Consider the following 19,838-nt stretch of genomic DNA (forward strand, 5'->3'; position numbering starts at 1 on the left):
GAATGTGTAATATCTGTCATTTGATTTGTTCATTGACAAGCCAATGTTTCAAATCTTCCTGCAAAAGCCTTTTTTATTGTTACTTTAGCTCATAAAATTACTTTGTTACCAGTTTTGTTATAACGATTTAACTGAACTTTGATCAGCGTAAAATTCTGAATTATTTAAATGACTTTTCACAAGTGCAGAAATGAATAAAAGTCTTGGTTTGAATTTGCTGCTGAAAATAAAGCAATTTATTTGGAAGCAATGCGTTTAAAATTTGTAGCGATTAGGTGATAAAGTTTTCAAAGTTAGTGCAAACAGGAAATCATGCAAGTTGCCCAAACAAGTAAAAAAGAAAATGTTGAATGTTTAGCTTAAACGTTTGTTTAGAGAGCCTGTTCATTGCCATTTTGGAATGCAATATTGTTTTATATCAATACTGATATTGTGAATAAAGAAACATCCTCAAACATAATTGATGATCAATAAAATTTCAATGTGTTTCTTTCGACTCATTCCTTGAAAATTAGGGTATTGAATCAAATATTGTTAGTGTTCTAAACAAGAAAGAAATGGCAGTGCCTCATCATATGGAGTTTTAAATAAAAGTTTTAACCCTGCTTTGTTGCGAATGTATTTAAAATGATTTGTTTGATGTGATGAAACTATTGCTCTTACGTTTGAATATTGATTGCATTACTATTTAAGGTAGGTAGATGTCAGAGTATTATAACTGTCTCGGTATAACGAACTATCACTGTTATCTAAAACAATTGGTTGTTATCAGTCATTTAACAGTAATGAGTAATAACAATAGGAGAAACGTGGTGACATTTCTGTTATGTTGACAAAAACTAGGTTATTTCAAGCTATATTTAATTTACTTTTTATCTAAACCTTAGGAGGATAATGCTGAAACATTTAAAAATTATATAATCGTCTGACACTTTGTATTTCTGTACAATAAAAGGGTGAAAATAGAAAACTGTTAAATATTTGTTAAATATTTGCTCTTTTGTTAAATGAATTATCCATATTGCGTTACATATTGACGCAGCCTCCAAGTATCCCAATTTGTTATTGGCTCACTTTTCTAAAATTTGCTTTGATAATTTGGTGCGAGAAAGCCTGTTTTGTAACTGACAGGTGTATTGCGGCGTTTTCCCGAGAGGCCTATATAGTCAATCAAAACAGAACCACACCATGGTACTTTAATAAATTATGCATATGCGGATGGTGTTTAAAGGTTATGACGTAATTCTAACTATATTTAATTCAACATACTTTTATTTCTTCTTCTGGGAATACTTTGTCATTAAAATTTAAAGTTTAATTGCTTATGGTTCCAGTGGAGAGGAATCAAGCAAGAGAAGGTAGCACACGAGTCTCGCAAAGGGAGTTACCATGTAATGCAACAACAAATGGAAAACAAAACTATTTATTGATTACACATTATGGCAAAAATTACAAAGTTTAACATTTGTTCAATATCCATTTATGATCACATGTAATTGTGCTTAAATCATTCAGTACCGTTAAAATTGACATTATCTTATTAAGTGACAAAACAGACTCAATATTTGAATTGAAATATTTTTGTAAATTTTATTTAGTAAATATGTAACATATTGTTTTTCATGACCCAACAAAACGTCAAATTTAATCATTGACGTCATTTTAATGATTGCTTTACAACATTGCAGAATCAACAAGAATACAAAATATAGTTTTAACAAGATCTTCTAAAAAGAATTGTTAAAAATGATGATAAAAATTAAAAAAGAAAGCCTTTAAACTAATACATACACATTCCATAAGATTTTTATCATTTATTAATAAAAAAAAACGTTTTATGTGCCATTCCTCTACATAGAATGTTGGGTGAAATTGTGAGTTTTGAAACAGCAATGGAAAAATGATTGAAGAAAATTGGTTGAAGTTTTACTGATTTTTACAAAACGCTGCTTTAAACACTATTTTGAAATTCTGTGTCCGTTCATATAAAATAATGAAAGAAGGATGTCCTATTGTCTTGGAACCTACAACATTGATAAATCTTAATTTGAGCATCATATTTATGATTTAAAACCATACAAAAGTGTGTTACAGGATCTTTAAATGCATATATTAAACATATAACATGGTTATTAAATCATGGTAGATTTGTTATGTCTATAATGCATATTCATGCAATGTCTATTCTAAATAACACTTGATCCAATTAGTAATGTCAATTTTAGTATTGTGCTTTATTCAAGAATGATTGACGGAATGACGATTTTCTTCAATTAAGATTTTCAAAATATGATCATTATTTTCAGCTCAACTATTATATCAGCTGAAATAAATACAAAAAAACTACTAAAAAGATACAAACATCGAAAGATTAAGTAATAAGTAGCTACATTTAAAATCATATAAAATGAACGTTTAGTCGACATTTTCGAACCGTGACGTATCTTACCATATCACTTCTTTTGTTAACCGGTAAATAATGTTAAGCTGTTTTTGTTTTGTTCTCTACAATATGACATCTATTAATATGTTAAAATATTTGTACACTAGAGTATTTGCCGTCTTTTAACTGTTACGGAAAATTTGTTTTTACCTTCATCACTACTCTGCGGATAGAATAATAATGACCCCAACACGTTTTCCAGATTATACCATCACTAATTAATAAAAAAACGTTTTATGTGCCGTTCCTGTACATAGAATGTTGGGTGAAATTGTGATTTTTGAGACAGCAATGGAAAAATGATTAGTTGAAGTTTAACTGATTTTTACAAAACGCTGCTTTAAACACTATTTTGAAACTCTGTGTCCGTTCATATAAAATAATGAAAGAAGGATGTCCTATTGGAACGTTTTTTTGTGCAGCATCGTGTTTTCGCTAGCAACATCACGACAAAGTACCAAACGTCGTGCTGTCGAGTTTCGCCTTGTCGTCCTGTCGCTAACGATGCACGTCAAACAGCATGTTGTCGTTCGGCGTGTTGTCGCGATGTGACATTGTCGCTCGGCTTAAATTGAAGGATAGACTTATAACCAAAGCGACAGGACAACAACGCGCCGTTTGGCGTGCTTTGCTAGCGACAGGATGACAATATTACAGTGCGACAACACGCCGTTTGGCGCGTGTCGCTAGGGAAAAGTAGACAATACGTAAAGGCGATAACGATATATGTTGTCGCTATCGACAACGCAACGCGAAAAGTGTACAAAATCAGCCACCATAGTGTCCTGTTACACATTGTCTTTGTACAAAGCGTCGTGATAGCATACTAAGCAAAACGAATGCCTAAAGTAATATTTAATGCTCTAAAACAACATATAATTTAAAATCCAAAAAAGTATGATCCATACTCAAAATAACGCTTGACAAATAAGACATAAAGTAGTTCATAATACTAAATTAAATGCATTTAAGAAATTCCAAAATATATCGCCTCCTTTTCTTTTACCTTCTCATATAGGTAAAAAGCTACAAAAAAAGCAGAACAATGTAGCACTGTATCAATTCGGCGCAGATAATTCAGATAAAATAGATGTTCACACATGAATATCTTGCTGTAACAGCTGTTTGTTCTTTTTTTTTCAAAAACGAAGAAAGAATTAAGAACTTTACAATTAACCATCAAAGGTTCCAGTCATAACGCCACGTAATGGAATATTTTCACATTTTCTGTTTGAAGAGTCATTATAACTATTAGTATGTTCATCAGACGTTTTAGACTTATAGGTACAAATATTACAAAAGTTCATAATACCGATACACAATTATGGTTATTAAAGGTCAAGAGCTATATTCAACAGTATACTAACATTATCTTGTAGCAAACATATCTTTATAGCTTTGCTTACACTGATTAAAAGGCTGCGCCTTTGATTCTGGTTTATCGAAATAAAGGATATAGAACATTGCTCAGTAAACTACCTGTTAGTCACTGATTCTATTACTTCCAACCCGAAACATTTTAACACTATGTATGGACATATTATATGCGGCAAACTTAAAGATATGTTCGGGAGTTTTCATAAAGACATACAGGCAAAAACTGTTTAACAGAACTGTTGTTAGAATATTATAATAGTAATTGTGTTATTGTAAAGGGACTGTCATTAACAAATATTGAATTATCTTTGCATGTGTTATTTAAAAAGCATTGATGCTCTTATGTATTGTTTTTATAGAGCTACCTTCATGTGATTAAGTTTATATCCTAATTTTATTATATTATTATCATATTATTATACTATTCCAACACTTATTCTAAGTAGCATCTCATGATAAACGTTTAAAGATCCTGCATGTTGTGATCAAAGTGGTAAACCGTGGTGGTGGTGTTAGTAGTTTTCACTCCGGATCACGAGAGTAAGCCACATTGAATTCACCAGAGCACAGTTCAACCACCGCATCGTTCCTGGGCAGGCTGTCAAGCAGTTTATCAGTACTAGTTGCCTTCACTTTCGCAAGGAACTGAAACTTCTGTACATGCCAGAGCAAAGGTACAGTGCGAATGACCGTTGAAAGGATTTCATGATCAATCATAACGAAAGTGACCTGCGCCATCCGGGAATCGAACCGGGGTCGCCCGATTCACAGTCCAACACTCTACCTATTGAGCTAACCGGATGGCTAAGTGGTAAACCACACAAAGTGAAATTATATATACGTACATAATTATGCAAATAAAACAATTTTTAAACATCGAAGAATATGTAAAATATGTACTGCAAATATTTGTGCATATTATATGTAATCATTAAAATATATGCATTCATTTCTTTTTGTAACATTTGACTTACACTTTATAGAAAATAATTTTTTATTACCGCCCTTTATTTATATGAAATTTTAAATTCGGTAATATCTTTATAAAGAATGCGTTTTGGAACCTACAATATTGATAAATCTTAATTTGAGCATCATATTTATGATTTAAAACCATACAAAATTGTGTTACGGGATCTTTAAATGCATATATTTAACATATAACATGGTTAAAAATCATGGTAGATTTGTTATGTCTGTAATGCAATGTCTAATAACACTTGATTCAATTAGTAATGTCAATTTTAGTGTTGTGCTTTATTCAAGAATAATTGACTGAATGACGATTTTCTTCAATTAAGATTTTCATTATTTTCAGATCAACTATTCTATCAGCTGAAATAAATACAAAAAAACTACTGAAAAAGATACAAACATCGAAGGATTAAGTAAAAAGTTTTGCTACACATAAAATCATATAAAATGTACGTGTAGTCGACATTTTCGAACCGGGAAGTATCTTGCCATATTAATTCTTTTGTTAACCGGTTAGTAATGTTAAGCTGTTTTTGTTTTGTTCTTTACAATATGACATCTATTGATATGTTAAAATTTTAGTACACTAGAGTATTTGCCGTCGTTTAACTGTTACGCTAAATTTCTTTTTACCTTCATCACTACACTGCGGATAGAATAATAATGACCCCAACACGTTTTCCAGATTATACCATCAGCATACGTTGCGTGTTTCCCCGATAAGTACAGTCCATTCAAATTGCTTAGATGACAAGCTTTGTACCACCATCCTCCTTTAAACGTCTGAGCGCAATTGTAGGGCCATACGTCGTTATCCCTATCTTTAGTAGTAAACATATTACCATTATGGAAACTAAGACTATCACTGCAATTTCCGGAGAAACCACTAACATGCAATCTAAAATTTGAATTTTCGTCGTCAACTCTAAACGTGTGGTACTGGGCATAAGCATGGGTACGTGGCATATCTTCAAATGCTTCCATTTCAATTCTCAAAGAACTGTCTATAGTAGTAAGCCAATATATATTCTCAAGGCCAAGCCAGTACTCTCCAGATCTTTTACCGAATCCACAAACATAATCCGTCCATGTTCTGTAGAAGTTTTCTGACCCATCTAGTCGACGTTGTATAACTGTCCATCCACCATTTTTCATATCGCACCATGTTTGTATGCTTAAACCTATGAGTGGTTGTATTGTATATAAGCCATCTTCTGTCGATCCTCTTTCAAAAAGTGAAAGACAGTCACTTTGTTCTGAAAATGACAATAAGACATAAAAAATTAACAGGCTGAAAGCGTCTTCTTAAGTATGTTACAATGGAAGAGTAATAAATATAAGCGCATAATTGCTTGATATAGCTGATTCTTTTTTAAGACCTCATTCAGTTAAGTTGCAATGTTACGTTAATGTTATTTTCCGTCATGTTGTGTACACAGAATATCAAAGTTGACCACCATATCTGTTTTTAAAACATGACGTCGTTGCGTAAACTTGACAACTTTGACGGGTATTACAACGCTACCGGCTTACATATTATCTTAACATTAACCTTAGTTAACGTAAATCATTTTTGCTGATATAAAATGTATTTGACAAAGTTCAGTTTAACCACATTTTTTCGGCTTTAAAGCGGCGCACAAAATAATTCTTGAATGTAATTTTGTTGTTTGTTGTATAAAAGTCCTTTGGATAGTAAACTCGGTCTAAATGAAACTAAAATAGGGGATCACCGTCTCAAACGTTTCGGACAACTTGAATTTTATCTCAATCTCTTGCAAAAGGTTTGTTAAGAAATTTGAATTATCCACATGCATTCTAGACATTGTCAATTAAGTTTAGCTGATCGGGAGCATTATTCTTAAAAATTTATTGTCCTTAAATATATTTAAGATAGAAAGATAAACTTCCGTTCCACGGCAAGGCGCTTACAAAATTTTCACGAGCATAGCACACCTGACATAGAGATGTTTGATCACCTTAAAGTGCGAGATAAAGCATGTTTTCTCATAGCAAACAGATTTATCTTCTTGTTTTTAAGCATGAAAAATGGTTTGATTAAAGGCATGGGAAATAAACGTAAATTAAGAAAAATTACATCAGACGTTTGACTACTAGTGTACTCTGCGCAACAAGAAAGTAACAGCTTAGCTTTATCATTACGGTGAAACTTTTCAATTACGCTGCGCTAACAAAAGAATAACAGTTTAGATCGGCACTGCTGTGTAACTTTTTAATATGCGATGCGCAAATAAATGAATTACAGCTTACATCAGAACTGCTGTGTCACTTTTTTACATGCGCAGCGCAAACAAAAGAATTACATTTAAGATCAACACTGCCCCGTGTAACCTTTAAATATGTGCTGCGCAAACAAAAGAATTAAATCTTAGATCATCACTGCAATGTAATTGTTAAATATGCGCTGCACAAACAAATGAAAAACATGTTAGGTCAGCACTGTAGTGAACTTTTTAATATGCGCTGGCAATCAAAAGACTTACATTTTAGATAAGCGCTGCTGCGTAACCTTTTAATATGCGCTAGGCAAATAAAAAAAATTAAAGCTTAGATATCAGTCCAATGTAAATGTTAAATATGCGCTACGCAAACACAAGAATTACATCTTAGATCATCCCTTCAATTAAACTGATCAATATGCGCTGAGCAAAAATATGAATTAAATATTAGATCATCCCTTCAATTCAACCGATCAATATGCGCTGTGCAAATAAGAATTAAATCTTAGACCATCCCTTCAATTCAACTGATCAATATGCGCTGCGCAAACACAAGAATTAAATCTTAGATCTCCCCTTCAATTCAACTGATCAATATGCGCTGCGCAAAAATAAGAATTAAATCTAAGATCATCCCTTCAATTCAACCGATCAATATGCGCTGCACAAATAAGAATTAAATCTGAGATCATCCTTTCAATTCAACCGATCAATATGCGCTGCACAAATAAGAATTAAATCTGAGATCATCCTTTCAATTCAACTGATCAATATGCGCTGCACAAATAAGAATTAAATCTGAGATCATCCTTTCAATTCAACCGATCAAAATGCGCTGCACAAATAAGAATTAAATCTGAGATCATCCTTTCAATTCAACTGATCAATATGCGCTGCACAAATAAGAATTAAATCTGAGATCATCCTTTCAATTCAACCGATCAATATGCGCTGCGCTTAAATAAGAATTACAACTAAGATCAATACTGTGATGCAACCTTATGGTATTCTAGTACATTACATAAATTAAGACCGGAACGAAGTCCATAAATAATACATTGTTGTGTACATTTTCAAACTTAAAGAACAAAAAGTTAATAGTAGGCCACAAGAAGTTCGGCAAAGCTATATAACCCACACTTTGAGCTGATTTACTGTGAGTGATATTGAATTTATTTTACAAACAACACATAATTTATATGGTTATCATAAACTGTTGCAGCAATTAGGTAACGTTTATGCAAAACAACAGCGCGAATTATTGACAAAATTGAAATATTCGCTTCAAAGATTTAATATTTTCATTTATCGTAACGTTGATCAACAGTCAATGTTTGAAACGTTTCATTACTGGGCGTTAGATCAAAGAAGTAGCACGTTTGATTCTACAAGTTAATAACCATCTTTTATACATTTTCTCTTGTTTCGCTTATCATTTTAAAGATATACTATGCTCATATTTGTGTAAAATACTTAAATCAAAGAAATTTGTTAAAACCTATAAAAATCCTTACTGAGTATGTTAAATTTGATTAAAAAATGAATTTGCTATGTTTTGGAAGCCGCGTTCCCAATTAAAGGACAGGCAAAGTTGGTCGTTTATTAAAAAAACTGCCAGTTTTTTTTTAACGACACTATATATTCATATTGTGACCACCTATAGTGTGTAGAGTTTTAAACATGTAATATCTACTTTGTGTGAAGTCAAAACATGTTTATTTTATATTTACAAAGAGACTGCGTAGCAATTACCAATATTTCCTGATATCAAATTTGAGCATAGTATATCCATAAAATGTCGTAATGATGAAAATAATAATGTTAGATATAAGTTAATAATATTCGCCAAAATGCAACATTAACAAGAAGTATCCTTACTCGCCCGAAGGAAACCAGGTAACCTTGTATATTTTATTTATAAGTTTTCGATACTTATTTCTTTATTTATTTGACAGAAAAATAACTGAGTTATTTATCAGAACAGAATAGAACAAGTATTTTATTTGACTTAGCATTACAAGCCCATCGTCGTTAACAATGAAAAAAGAACATAATTATATATATTGGTATGACATGGAAGATTTTACATATAATACATGAATAATTATTTCCTTAACACATATATAGTGAGAATGTGAGAATGTAACAAAGGAAGAAATATATTTATATATACTCAAAAGTTACATGGAATAAAAAAATAACAAAAAAGGAATGATTTCAGATTAAGAACGACATTTATATTATTACAATAGCGAATCCCTTAATTTGAAAGCTTTAAAACAATATAGAGCCATTTTTTTTAAGATCTTCTTATTACTAATTTGCATTAATGATATATACTTAATTACATTTGTGTGGGTATAATAATATCTGGGTATATAGTGCCTTCTTGAATCGACATAAGCTGTACATTTTAAAACAAAGTGAAATTCGTCCTCTGGGTCGTTTAAATTACATAGTGTACATTTTCGTTCATCGCGCGGAATATTATAGTGTCGGCCGACTTCAATGTTAAGTTTATGTGAAGAGAGACGTAATATAGCCAGTGCGTTTCTAAATTTTGTATTTTCTAATAGTCTGATATAATTTGACTGCTCAAACGTATCTTTTATCTCCCGGAAAATATTTAAAGAACATCTGCAATCCCGTTCTCCAATTACTTATGTATATATCTCTAAGCCTACAACGTAAGACTGGAACAAATACATTTATTTTAACGGGTTCTGGATATAACCAGACTTCACTTAGACCAGAAGACTGAAGGATATCGCGTATAAATGAGACCCATTTTTTATTGATTCGTTTAGCTCTAGACATTTGATTTTGATTTTGTAAAACCGCCTTAAGTATGCAATTTTCCGACTTGACGGTATTAATAATCAGAAAGTATTTAACCATTTTAATATGTCTTTCTATATAGAGTGGAAATCTACCTAACTCAATATAGAGAGCTAGAGTATGTGTAGATTGCTTAACATTTATTATCCATTTACAAAATTTCTTATGTACTCTTTCTATAACCTCTGAATTTATATAACCCCACACCTCTGCGCCATAATTTAAAGCAGAAAGTACATACGAATCAAAAAAATTGAACAATATATCTATTGGCACTTTCTACTACTAAACAATAGCCAACAAAGAATGTAGAGATCGCAACCCTTTCCCGGCTAATGTGTTTGCTGCTTGCATAAAAGGCCCTCAACAGAAGAGATTACAACCCCCTAGGTAATTAAAAGACTTGACTATTTCAATTTCATGATTATTATAATACCATTTGTCGTTTCTTCTTCCCTTTCCTAAACACTACAACTTTAGTTTTTTTCTATGTTAACTGTAAGGTTCCATTTACAACAATAAGAATATAAACTATCTAGTGATTTCTGTAACCCAGTACTTGTTTCAGAGACGATTACCCGCGTCATCAGCGAATAGGGGCAAATATATATCGCAATTTGATCAATATTTATTCCAGCGTCAATATTTTCCTGTATTTGCATTTCTATATCATTTTAAAAATATAGAGAAGCAAATCGGCGACGTTTTATTTCTCGCTTGGAACAACCTAAATTACTATTGAAAAAGTCAGATAGGGACTCCCTAAATATTTTACACAAAGTTTCACTTCGCTGTACATTGATCTTAATAACCGACAGAAATTTACCATTTATTCCTAGTTTTATTAATTTATACCATAGCCTATTTCTCTCGATAGAGTCATAAGCTTTTTTTATATTCTACAAAACAACAGTACAGTTTGTTTTTGTTCAGAAGTTGCTTTTGAATTAATGCGTTTAAAATAAAAACAGGATCTACAGTACTATATTTATTCCTAAAGCCAAATTGGGCATCAGTTAAAACGTTGTTCACTTCTACCCTCTACCCATATTTTTAATCTTTCATTTAGTAAAACAGTAAATAATTTTGCAAAACAACTGGTTATAGCGATGCCCCTATAGTTATTTGGATCAGACTGGTTCCCTTTTTTTATATATAGGTAATATTACTCCACTAGACCAAGCACGAGGGAACTTGCCAGAATTTAAAACTTGATTAAAAAATAAATTCAGAGGATTAACTAAAAGAGGGGCAGGGCAGCTACCTTAAAATACTCATATAAAATAATATCAGTTGAAGGTGATTTATTTGACCCTAACTTGTTTATTGCTTTTAAAATTTCGTCATCAGATATTGGCAAGTCCAACAACTCATTATTACCCGGTATCAAAATCCCTCAAATTCCGTACAAATCCTTCATCATCACACTGAACATCCCCGCCCATAAGATTTTTAAAGTAGTCATTAAATTCTTGATTAGATATATTTTCCCCAGATTTACTTGTTTTATTATGTTTAAACATTTTCCAGAATTCCCTAGGAGAAGGTTCATTTTTCGACCTTGCGAATAATTAAAAGATTTTTTTAGATTTTCGGCATTGGTATTCTTTGGGGTCCTCCTGGGCTCCTTGCCGCTGGCGCTTGTTGCTGGGTCGGGTGGGGGCTGCGTTCATTGAATGCCGCCTTTCCTTGTCGATCTTGTTTATCATATTTTATAATCCTTTTTTGCGTTATACATTGAAACCCTATCCGCATCCGAAAACGTTAGGTTTAATTGCGTAACTGCTTTTTTATATGTGTCATATTTAGTCCGACATACATGATCAAACCATTCTTCATTCGTTTTACGCGTACTTGATAACAGATATTTGACGTTTCGTGAGATGATCTATAAAATATTGTCGCCGTGCGTACACAGAAAGTTTCGTAAACATAGAAGTAAGCTTATTATCAACATCTCCGTCTCCGCTTATTTCTGTATTTAAAATATTTATTAAGACTGTATGTTATTAGTAAATCGAGTGTAAGCAATTCCTGTATCTATTATCAAACTTATAGTATGACTTTTCCTTATAACTACAGCTGTCATAACTAAATTTTGAGTTTATTTTAAAAGAGAAAGATAGGGGTGCATGGTTAGAATAAGTAGTGAACTCATTTACCCGCGAAATTGGCAATGAGGTCAAAGTTATTTTGACTTGTCAATAAATAATCAACTTCACTAGCCCCATAGTAGGTCACGCAGGTAAAATTCCCAGGATAACCTGGCCATCTACCGTTAACTATGCGTTGATTGGTTGATTTTCAAAGATCTAGCAAGCTATCCCCAAAACGATTGGTTGACCTATCTTGCGTGGAACGAGGCAGGAAAGTGTCGACGGTAATTACGTCATTCGCCTCTATATTTAAAATCAAAATTGAATAAAAATCTGCTTTACTACCAATGCTACTATTTAGGTCACCAGACAAAAAATTTTTCCCACGTTCACTGAAAAAATTATATCTTGTTCGAGTTGAGTGAAAATATCAACATTATACACATTATGAACTGGAGAAGATTCCGGAGCAAATATATAAGTAAAACATATATCATAATCGTCTTCAATATTGAAAAAAAAACTTATCAGACTTTAGCCAGATAATACAGTCTATTGTATTTTGTATTAATGTGACCCCGTTTAGAATATTGTTCTTAATGTAAACAATTAAACCACCACTCGATCTTTTTGCTCGCATATGTGGAATTTTTCGATAAGAATGAATAGGATTTGAGTAACCGTGAATATCAATATTGGAGTTCTTATTTGTCCATGATTCACTAAGACATATTATTTCATACTCACACACAATAGTCAAAAATTCTTGCGATGTTGTTTTCTCATAGGTTAGTCCTTCTATGTTTCACGAAAGACACTTAAGTACATTCTCACAAGAGTCCTATATAGATCTGCGATATAGCTGATTGTTTATATAGAGCTTGTCAACTTTGAGATAGGCCTCTTTGCTATTGTAGGAAAACGGTAATTAGCCGGTAATTGATCAACAATACATAGGCGGATAGATTAAATATAATGAGCTGTCACCGGACACTCGAATAGGATATGCCTAATTTAGTTAATTGATGGGCATGTCATCACCTAAGCGGGGATTTGTACCTATAACGTGCAAACATAATTGTTTATTTAATTGTTAGCTGTCCGGAAACGCATATTTACATTTATGAATTATGAAGGTATAAAGTTTAAGGCGTATAACATTTTAGTATTTAAGGTTAGCAAAATACATGTATTATATTCTTCAGTGTAGTTTTTGATGTTAAACAGACTCACTCACTTCGGTTAAATTATGCTAAATACGCAATTGACATTGATTCTTATTGCTTTACGTATTTGTTTAAGAATTGTGAAATTGTTAAAGACATTGGATAAGCAATTATGTTTGCACGCTATAGGTATAAATCCCCGCTTAGGTGATGACATGCCCATCAATTAACTAAATTAGGCATATCCTATTCAAGTGTCCGGTGACAGCTCATTATATTTAATATAACCGCCTATGTATTGTTGACTAATTACCGGCTAATTACCGTTATCCTACACCATCCTTCCTAGCTTGTAGCATGATAGGTGTAAGCTTCCTTCGCTGCTCCACGATCTCTTTAGGAAACTGCTCTGAAATCCCGAAGTTTGATCCTGTTAGTTCTTTAGCTGCTCGTCGGACTTTTTTACGATCGTGAAACTCCGTGAACTTGGCCACTATCGGTCGAATCTTGCCCGACTTAAAGGGGCCTACCCGGTGCGCCCTCTGTAGCCGTATCGTCTCAATGGCGTTATCGATCTTCAATTTATCTTGGATCAAATGTATTATTTTTTCCTCGCAGTTTTCGTCTTCCTCTTCCGGTAACTTATGAAATAGTAAATTGTCGCGCATACTGCGGGATTTAAGGCCTATTATTTCTGCCTTTAATGCGTTTTCCATTTCTTTACGATCTTTTTCGAACTTTTCCATTTTTTCATGTAAGTATCCAAACCTTTTTGTTGTTTACTTATTTCTGAAAATGTTTGGCTGCCGAATTCTCGACTTCTCTCAATATCGAGAACTTTTCTTTCGAGATCGTTTATTTTTTATCCATGTTTTGAATGCGTAAATTCAATGAGTTCACGCTTGTTTGTATAGTTTCTAATTTGGCTAATTTACTGTCCATGCTGTCTAATCTTTGCAAGAGAACTGAAACTATATCCCTACTTATTGCCCCCAAGGGCTGGACGGTGTCTGTGGAGTTTGGGTCAGTCCCGGATTTATCAATCCCCAGGTCTGATATGGGCCAGCCGCTATGTTCATGCTAGGTGAATTCATATACCCCACACCTGTATTACCATACTGTGAGGTGTGCGGAGAATTGATCTCACTTTTTGAGCTATCTGAGCATAATTTCTGACCTTTATCGTTATCCAAGTTGTTCTTGTTTGTCTTTGTTTATTTTCGCGCCGTATCTTAAACAATGGAACACTGTAAAATGTATGTGTTTCTAAATGAGTCGGTCGTGTTTCGGTATGTGAACTAAATTTCTAACACCAACTCTACGCAGATGGTAGGCAATTATATTTACAAATACTTGATTAATATGCAAACTATAAACAATTCAATTCAATTCAAATTTTATTGCATTTTTCGACAAAACTTTGCCTTTGGCAATACATACAAAACATACATAAATCACTTGAAATATAATATACATTCAATACAAATACACAATGTTCACATAAAGTGCAGAAACATATCAAATTTACAATTCTTGCATTGTTTCTAAAACACTAGATCTTAATGCGAATGCTTTATCTAAAAATTTACATAGTTGCAATATTCTACTTTTATTTCCTGATGACATAATAGAATAGAACTTATTTAAAGTTGGAAAAGATACATGTTTTATAAAAGATTTTCTCAGTTCTGAATATAAGGGACAACATAATAAGAAGTGGTATTCTGATTCAACATTTTTATACGGGCATAATTTACACAATCTGTTATTTCTATCAGTTCTCATATATCTACCTGTTTCTATTTCTAAGGAATGAGAACATAATCTAAAACATGATAATTGTTTACGTAAATTGTCATTTTTTACAAAATTAAGATATTCCTCGAAACAAAACTGTGTTTTATATTTCTTATAGTAGTCAAGCTTTGGCATATTATCTATACAGTCATGCCACTGTTGTAAAAATTGATCTCTTATTCTCTGCTTAAATAACATATTATAATTGACATTAACTGCATAGTCATAAATAATGTACGGGAAGCCCATATCAGTAATAACAGAGTGAACGCGTTTAGCCCAGCATTTTTCATTCCCATTAATACATTGGTCTAAATAAATATGGTATGTGGGCGCCTGCTGGCGCTTAACGATTTTATTCCAAAATTGTAAAGCTCTTTCCTTACATAGAACAGACAAAGGAAATTTACCTAGTTCCCCATAGATTGCACAATTTGGGGTCTGTCTTTTGACACCTAAAACATATTTATAAAATCTTATCTGTAGTTTATCAATATCTTTCAGCTTATATATACCCCAAACCTCTGACCCGTATAATAAGATTGGAGCTACCATTCTTTCAAATAAGTATAATTTTGTTTTAACATCGAATTTAACTCTATCAAAGAGTGCGAGAAGATTGTGGTAAGCTCTTAAACCTTGATCTGATAGTGCTTTCACAGCTTCAACAAAGCTACCTGTGTAAGAAAATTTCACTCCTAAATATGTAAAACTATCTACTTTTTCAACCAATTGACCATTTATAAATAAATTAAAATTATGGACTGACTTACGTTTTTCAAATACACATATTTTAGTTTTATTAACATTTATCTTCAAACCCCATTTACATGAATATTCAAAAACATTATCAACTTGTGCCTGCAAGCTTGCAGGGTCAGTTGTAAACAACACAATATCATCCGCAAAAAGTAACAAATATTTAGATAAAAGGTTTAGGTCGTTGTTAGACATTTTGTTAAGATCTATACACTGATCAATATCATTAAGGAATAAAATAAACAGCAAGGGAGATAATGGCTCGCCTTGTTTTAAGCCTAGAGTTACCTCAAAAAAATCAGAAAAATTTGATTTAGAATCAATTTTGACACAAGATAATACAGAAGAGTAAATGGATTTTAACATAGTAACCATTTTACAGCTAACGCCATTTTCAATCAATTTAATCCACAATGCATCTCTTATTACAGTATCAAACGCTTTTTCATAATCTATGAAAATACAATATAGTTTTGATTTGTTGTCAAGTATCTTCTGGATAAGGGAATGTAGAATAAAAATAGCGTCAGCTGTAGATCTAGAATCTCTAAAACCAAACTGTACATCGTTAAAAATTTGTTCTGATTCACACCATTTATTTAACCTATTACGTAGTACTAGGGAAAATATTTTTGCCATACAATTTACTAACGTGATGCCACGGTAATTTGAAGGATTTTCGGGATCACCTTTCTTATAAATAGGTACAATTACCCCTTTACACCATGCTTCAATAAACCAATTGAACATATCAACGATCATATAATATATATCGGACTCTTATTGAACATCATAAATGAAGGGTACCTGATAGGTGTGTTTTCCGATATTTTTATCTTCATGATTAAACAAATGGGAGTTTGAAAGCTATTGTTGGTATAGTTATATTTGACAAAATGCATAACTCAGTAAATTCTAGTGTAACATAAATTGAGTACGTCCTTATGTCAAATAAACTGTTCACTAGTAATTGTAATTTTAACGCAGTGTAAAATGTTATGTGGGAGGAAGTATGTTTAAACAAAACTTAAATATCTCAAATGTTAAACTAGAAAGTAAAGAACTATCAGGTACATTTCATTTAAGAACTTTCCCTTACTTTATATTGGCAAGAACTTTTTTTTACATTTCATTTTAGGACTATTTCAGAATTCAGTCCGTATTGACCAATAAAGATTCTTCTGATACTCAGGCCGCGTGTTCACAAAAGTTCAAGGATCAGGATTAGGTTAAAGTTTAAAAACTCTAATATTCTTAATTGTTAATCCTTATAGATTTATTATCTAATATCAATTTGATAAAACTGGACTTGCAATGGCAAGGTTATGAACTTTTAGAATAAAATAATTGTTATCTTTTGCATGATACGGGCATTTTAATGTTGATCCAAATATTAGTCCTGATCCTAAAATTGATCCTAATTTTGATCCGAATATTTCTGTATTTGTTTTGTAATGTGTTGATTTTATACAAAAAAAAGTGTTGGTTTCTTTGCAAATCAACAATGTTTTACATTTTGATTAGTTACATTTCATTTCTAGCAAATCACGATAAATACTAGAAACAAAACACAACAAACAATAAAATCAGAATCACTTGATCCTGATCCTGATCTTTTCTTAGTGAGCAGGTTAATAGGTTAATAGGTCGAGATATTAAATCTTCTTTTCACTGACCAATATAATCAGTATTCAATTAACATGACAATAAACGCGAGAAATGTTTTCAATCGGTTTAAAGCATAACTTTTTCTTGTTATTCTGACAAATGTCAGATCTGATTGTTTCATTCGTCTTATAGAAATTGTTTTATTAAGAAGTACATCCCGATTCTCTGTTTTTATATACAGAACCCGTATTTGTCAGAATAATGAATTTCGTATTTTTGAAAAATACAGACTTATACAAAAATTACATATTTCAGTAAAATACTGACTTCTCAAAACAAAGTTCCCATTTATTGCAAGTGTACGGATCACGGTAAATAAGTAGTACGGTTTGCATAAGATTCAGTCCCGTCCATCATTGTATTTGAAAATGACCATATTTTTAACCACATACATGTATTTACAAATAATATTGAACTCACAACACTTCCGTATGTCCGTATTATTTTCGTAGTGGTCGTCTAGTGGATGCCGCTAGCTCAGGGCGACCTTTTCAATGGTAAACAGATAACAAAACCATTGTAAAGGCAAGACAATTACCGGAAGGGGGGCAGTTGAGTCAATGACAAGCATTTTTGTGTCAATTCAAGTGAGTATACATTTTAAAGAACGTTTATAGAACAACATAGAAATCGAAATTTTATTTCAGGATTTTCATTTTAAAGCCACTTTGAATCCAAAAAATGTAGCTGAACTAAAAAACAAATTTTACTCATAAATTTCAATTCCTTTCTAAATTTGCCGAAGTAAATCGATAAGTTATATATCAGCCAATGTCCATCAAATAATAGAGTTTGAGTTTTGAGTTTATTTCATTTATTCCATAAGGCTTTTCGCCCATGATGGCAATACAAGCATACATATATACATGTACAATACAAAGTGAGCATGATTTATGTGCATAATACAGCGAACAAAATTAATATTAGATTTACATTAACTTTTCATTGGAGAAGGTCAAGCAAGGTCACGACATAAGAAATCTTTATATTCTTAATAATTTCATTTCATATCATTTAAAGTATGACTTTAATATAAATTTGTTAAGACTAGTAATCTGAAAAACATTATTTTCTCCTTAAATTACAATCAGAATTTGTATATATATATATATACATTGAGATACATGTAGTAATATGTTATCTTTCTCGTAAAAAGAAAGATAACCCTTGCATGAATTTAGTACAATAATAACAATATTTATATATATAGTATAACAAGAACATACAAATTACATCCATTTTTACTACCAGCCTTACCGAAACGAAATGCAAGACGGGAATCATGGATTACATTTAAGCATGAAACATGAAAATTGCATTAAATATCAATTTTCTACATGTCTTTTTTTTATCTAGAACGATGTTTTAAATTCACATTAATATAATGTTGATTTTAAAATAATTTGTTAGCAGGGAGGGCTCGTGTACCCATAACAGTTGGTAAGGAAACAAAGCGACGTATTGTAATAAAACAGGATTCAGTGGGCAATTTTGACGTTCTGTGTGAAAGACATCAATGAAACTCATAGAATAAAATAAACGAAAATTAATCTGAAATATGGTCAATTTCTCACATGTCAGTTTTCAAGACGCTTATTGAAAATTCATAAGTTTCGCCTTAAAATTAAATTTCATCATCATCATCATCAACATCATCATTATCATCATCATTATTATCATTATAATTATTATTATTATTATTATTATTATTATTATTATTATTACTTATTCTTATTCTTATTTTTTTACTTTTAATATTTAAATGCACACATTTAAACATATATGTTTAGTGGGGTTATCAAAGTAAAATGTTTTGTTACCCTTTCTTATTGTGACAGTTTATACTTTGCTTAACTTACCAATAATAGGGCGATGTGCGAGCATTGACCCAGGCTCCTTTTTATAAGCAAACTTTCCAGACACAGAATACATATCACACAGATGAAATCTTCTTCTGTAAACTACAGCATTGATATAAGTATTGTTACTTCGGAAATAACTTAAACACTGTGTATAACTCACATCGGTTATAGATGTAAAGCACGATCTTGTTTCAAGTCCATGATTATAAACAATCATTAAATTTTCTTCTTGGGCGTCTATTATAAAATACATCAAATAATGTAACAAATAAAAACATATTACACTACAAACATACATTTTCCCCAGAATTTAAAAGAAAAACACGTATTTATTTCAAATATATATGTTTATAACTTTTTCCCTAACAATTAAATTGATACATAATGAAATGAAAAAGAGTTACACTTGAAAAGTATAGCATGCGTATGATTAAAATCCAGTCGTATTGTTACTTTTAACGTATTGATTTCTAAATAAACTACAAGTTAAATGTTGATGCGCCGCAAAATGATGTGAACAGTCACAGTAATGTACAAAATCAGCAAATTGCACTCTGCAGTTGAATATCCGAAGCAGTAATCAATATTTTTTTGTTAATTTTTTTGGTATGTGCTGC

At 31.7% G+C, this 19,838-nt stretch overlaps 1 protein-coding gene across 1 annotated transcript; it reads right to left on the reverse strand.

Moving 5' to 3' along the window:
* Positions 1 to 5,188: 5,188 nt before the first annotated feature.
* On the reverse strand, positions 5,189 to 19,626 carry LOC132719455 (microfibril-associated glycoprotein 4-like). Its single transcript, XM_060703226.1, has 2 exons — positions 19,219 to 19,626; positions 5,189 to 6,051 (listed from the first exon to the last, which is right to left on the reverse strand). The coding sequence occupies exons 1-2, from the start codon at positions 19,517 to 19,519 to the stop codon at positions 5,408 to 5,410; spliced, it is 945 nt and encodes a 314-aa protein (XP_060559209.1). The 5' UTR covers positions 19,520 to 19,626; the 3' UTR covers positions 5,189 to 5,407.
* Positions 19,627 to 19,838: the final 212 nt, after the last annotated feature.

This window comes from Ruditapes philippinarum, unplaced genomic scaffold (assembly GCF_026571515.1).
Source record: "Ruditapes philippinarum isolate M1 unplaced genomic scaffold, ASM2657151v2 ctg7551_1_1_1_1, whole genome shotgun sequence".
NCBI classification, from domain to species: Eukaryota; Metazoa; Mollusca; class Bivalvia; order Venerida; family Veneridae; genus Ruditapes; species Ruditapes philippinarum.

Coding starts and splice junctions, on each gene's coding strand:
- LOC132719455 (XM_060703226.1), bottom strand. CDS start 19,519: ATGTATGTTTGTAGTGTAATATGTTTTTATTTGTTACATTATTTGATG. Junction 6,052..19,218: donor CGCACATCGCCCTATTATTG/GTAAGTTAAGCA, acceptor TGTCATTTTCAG/AACAAAGTGACTGTCTTTCA.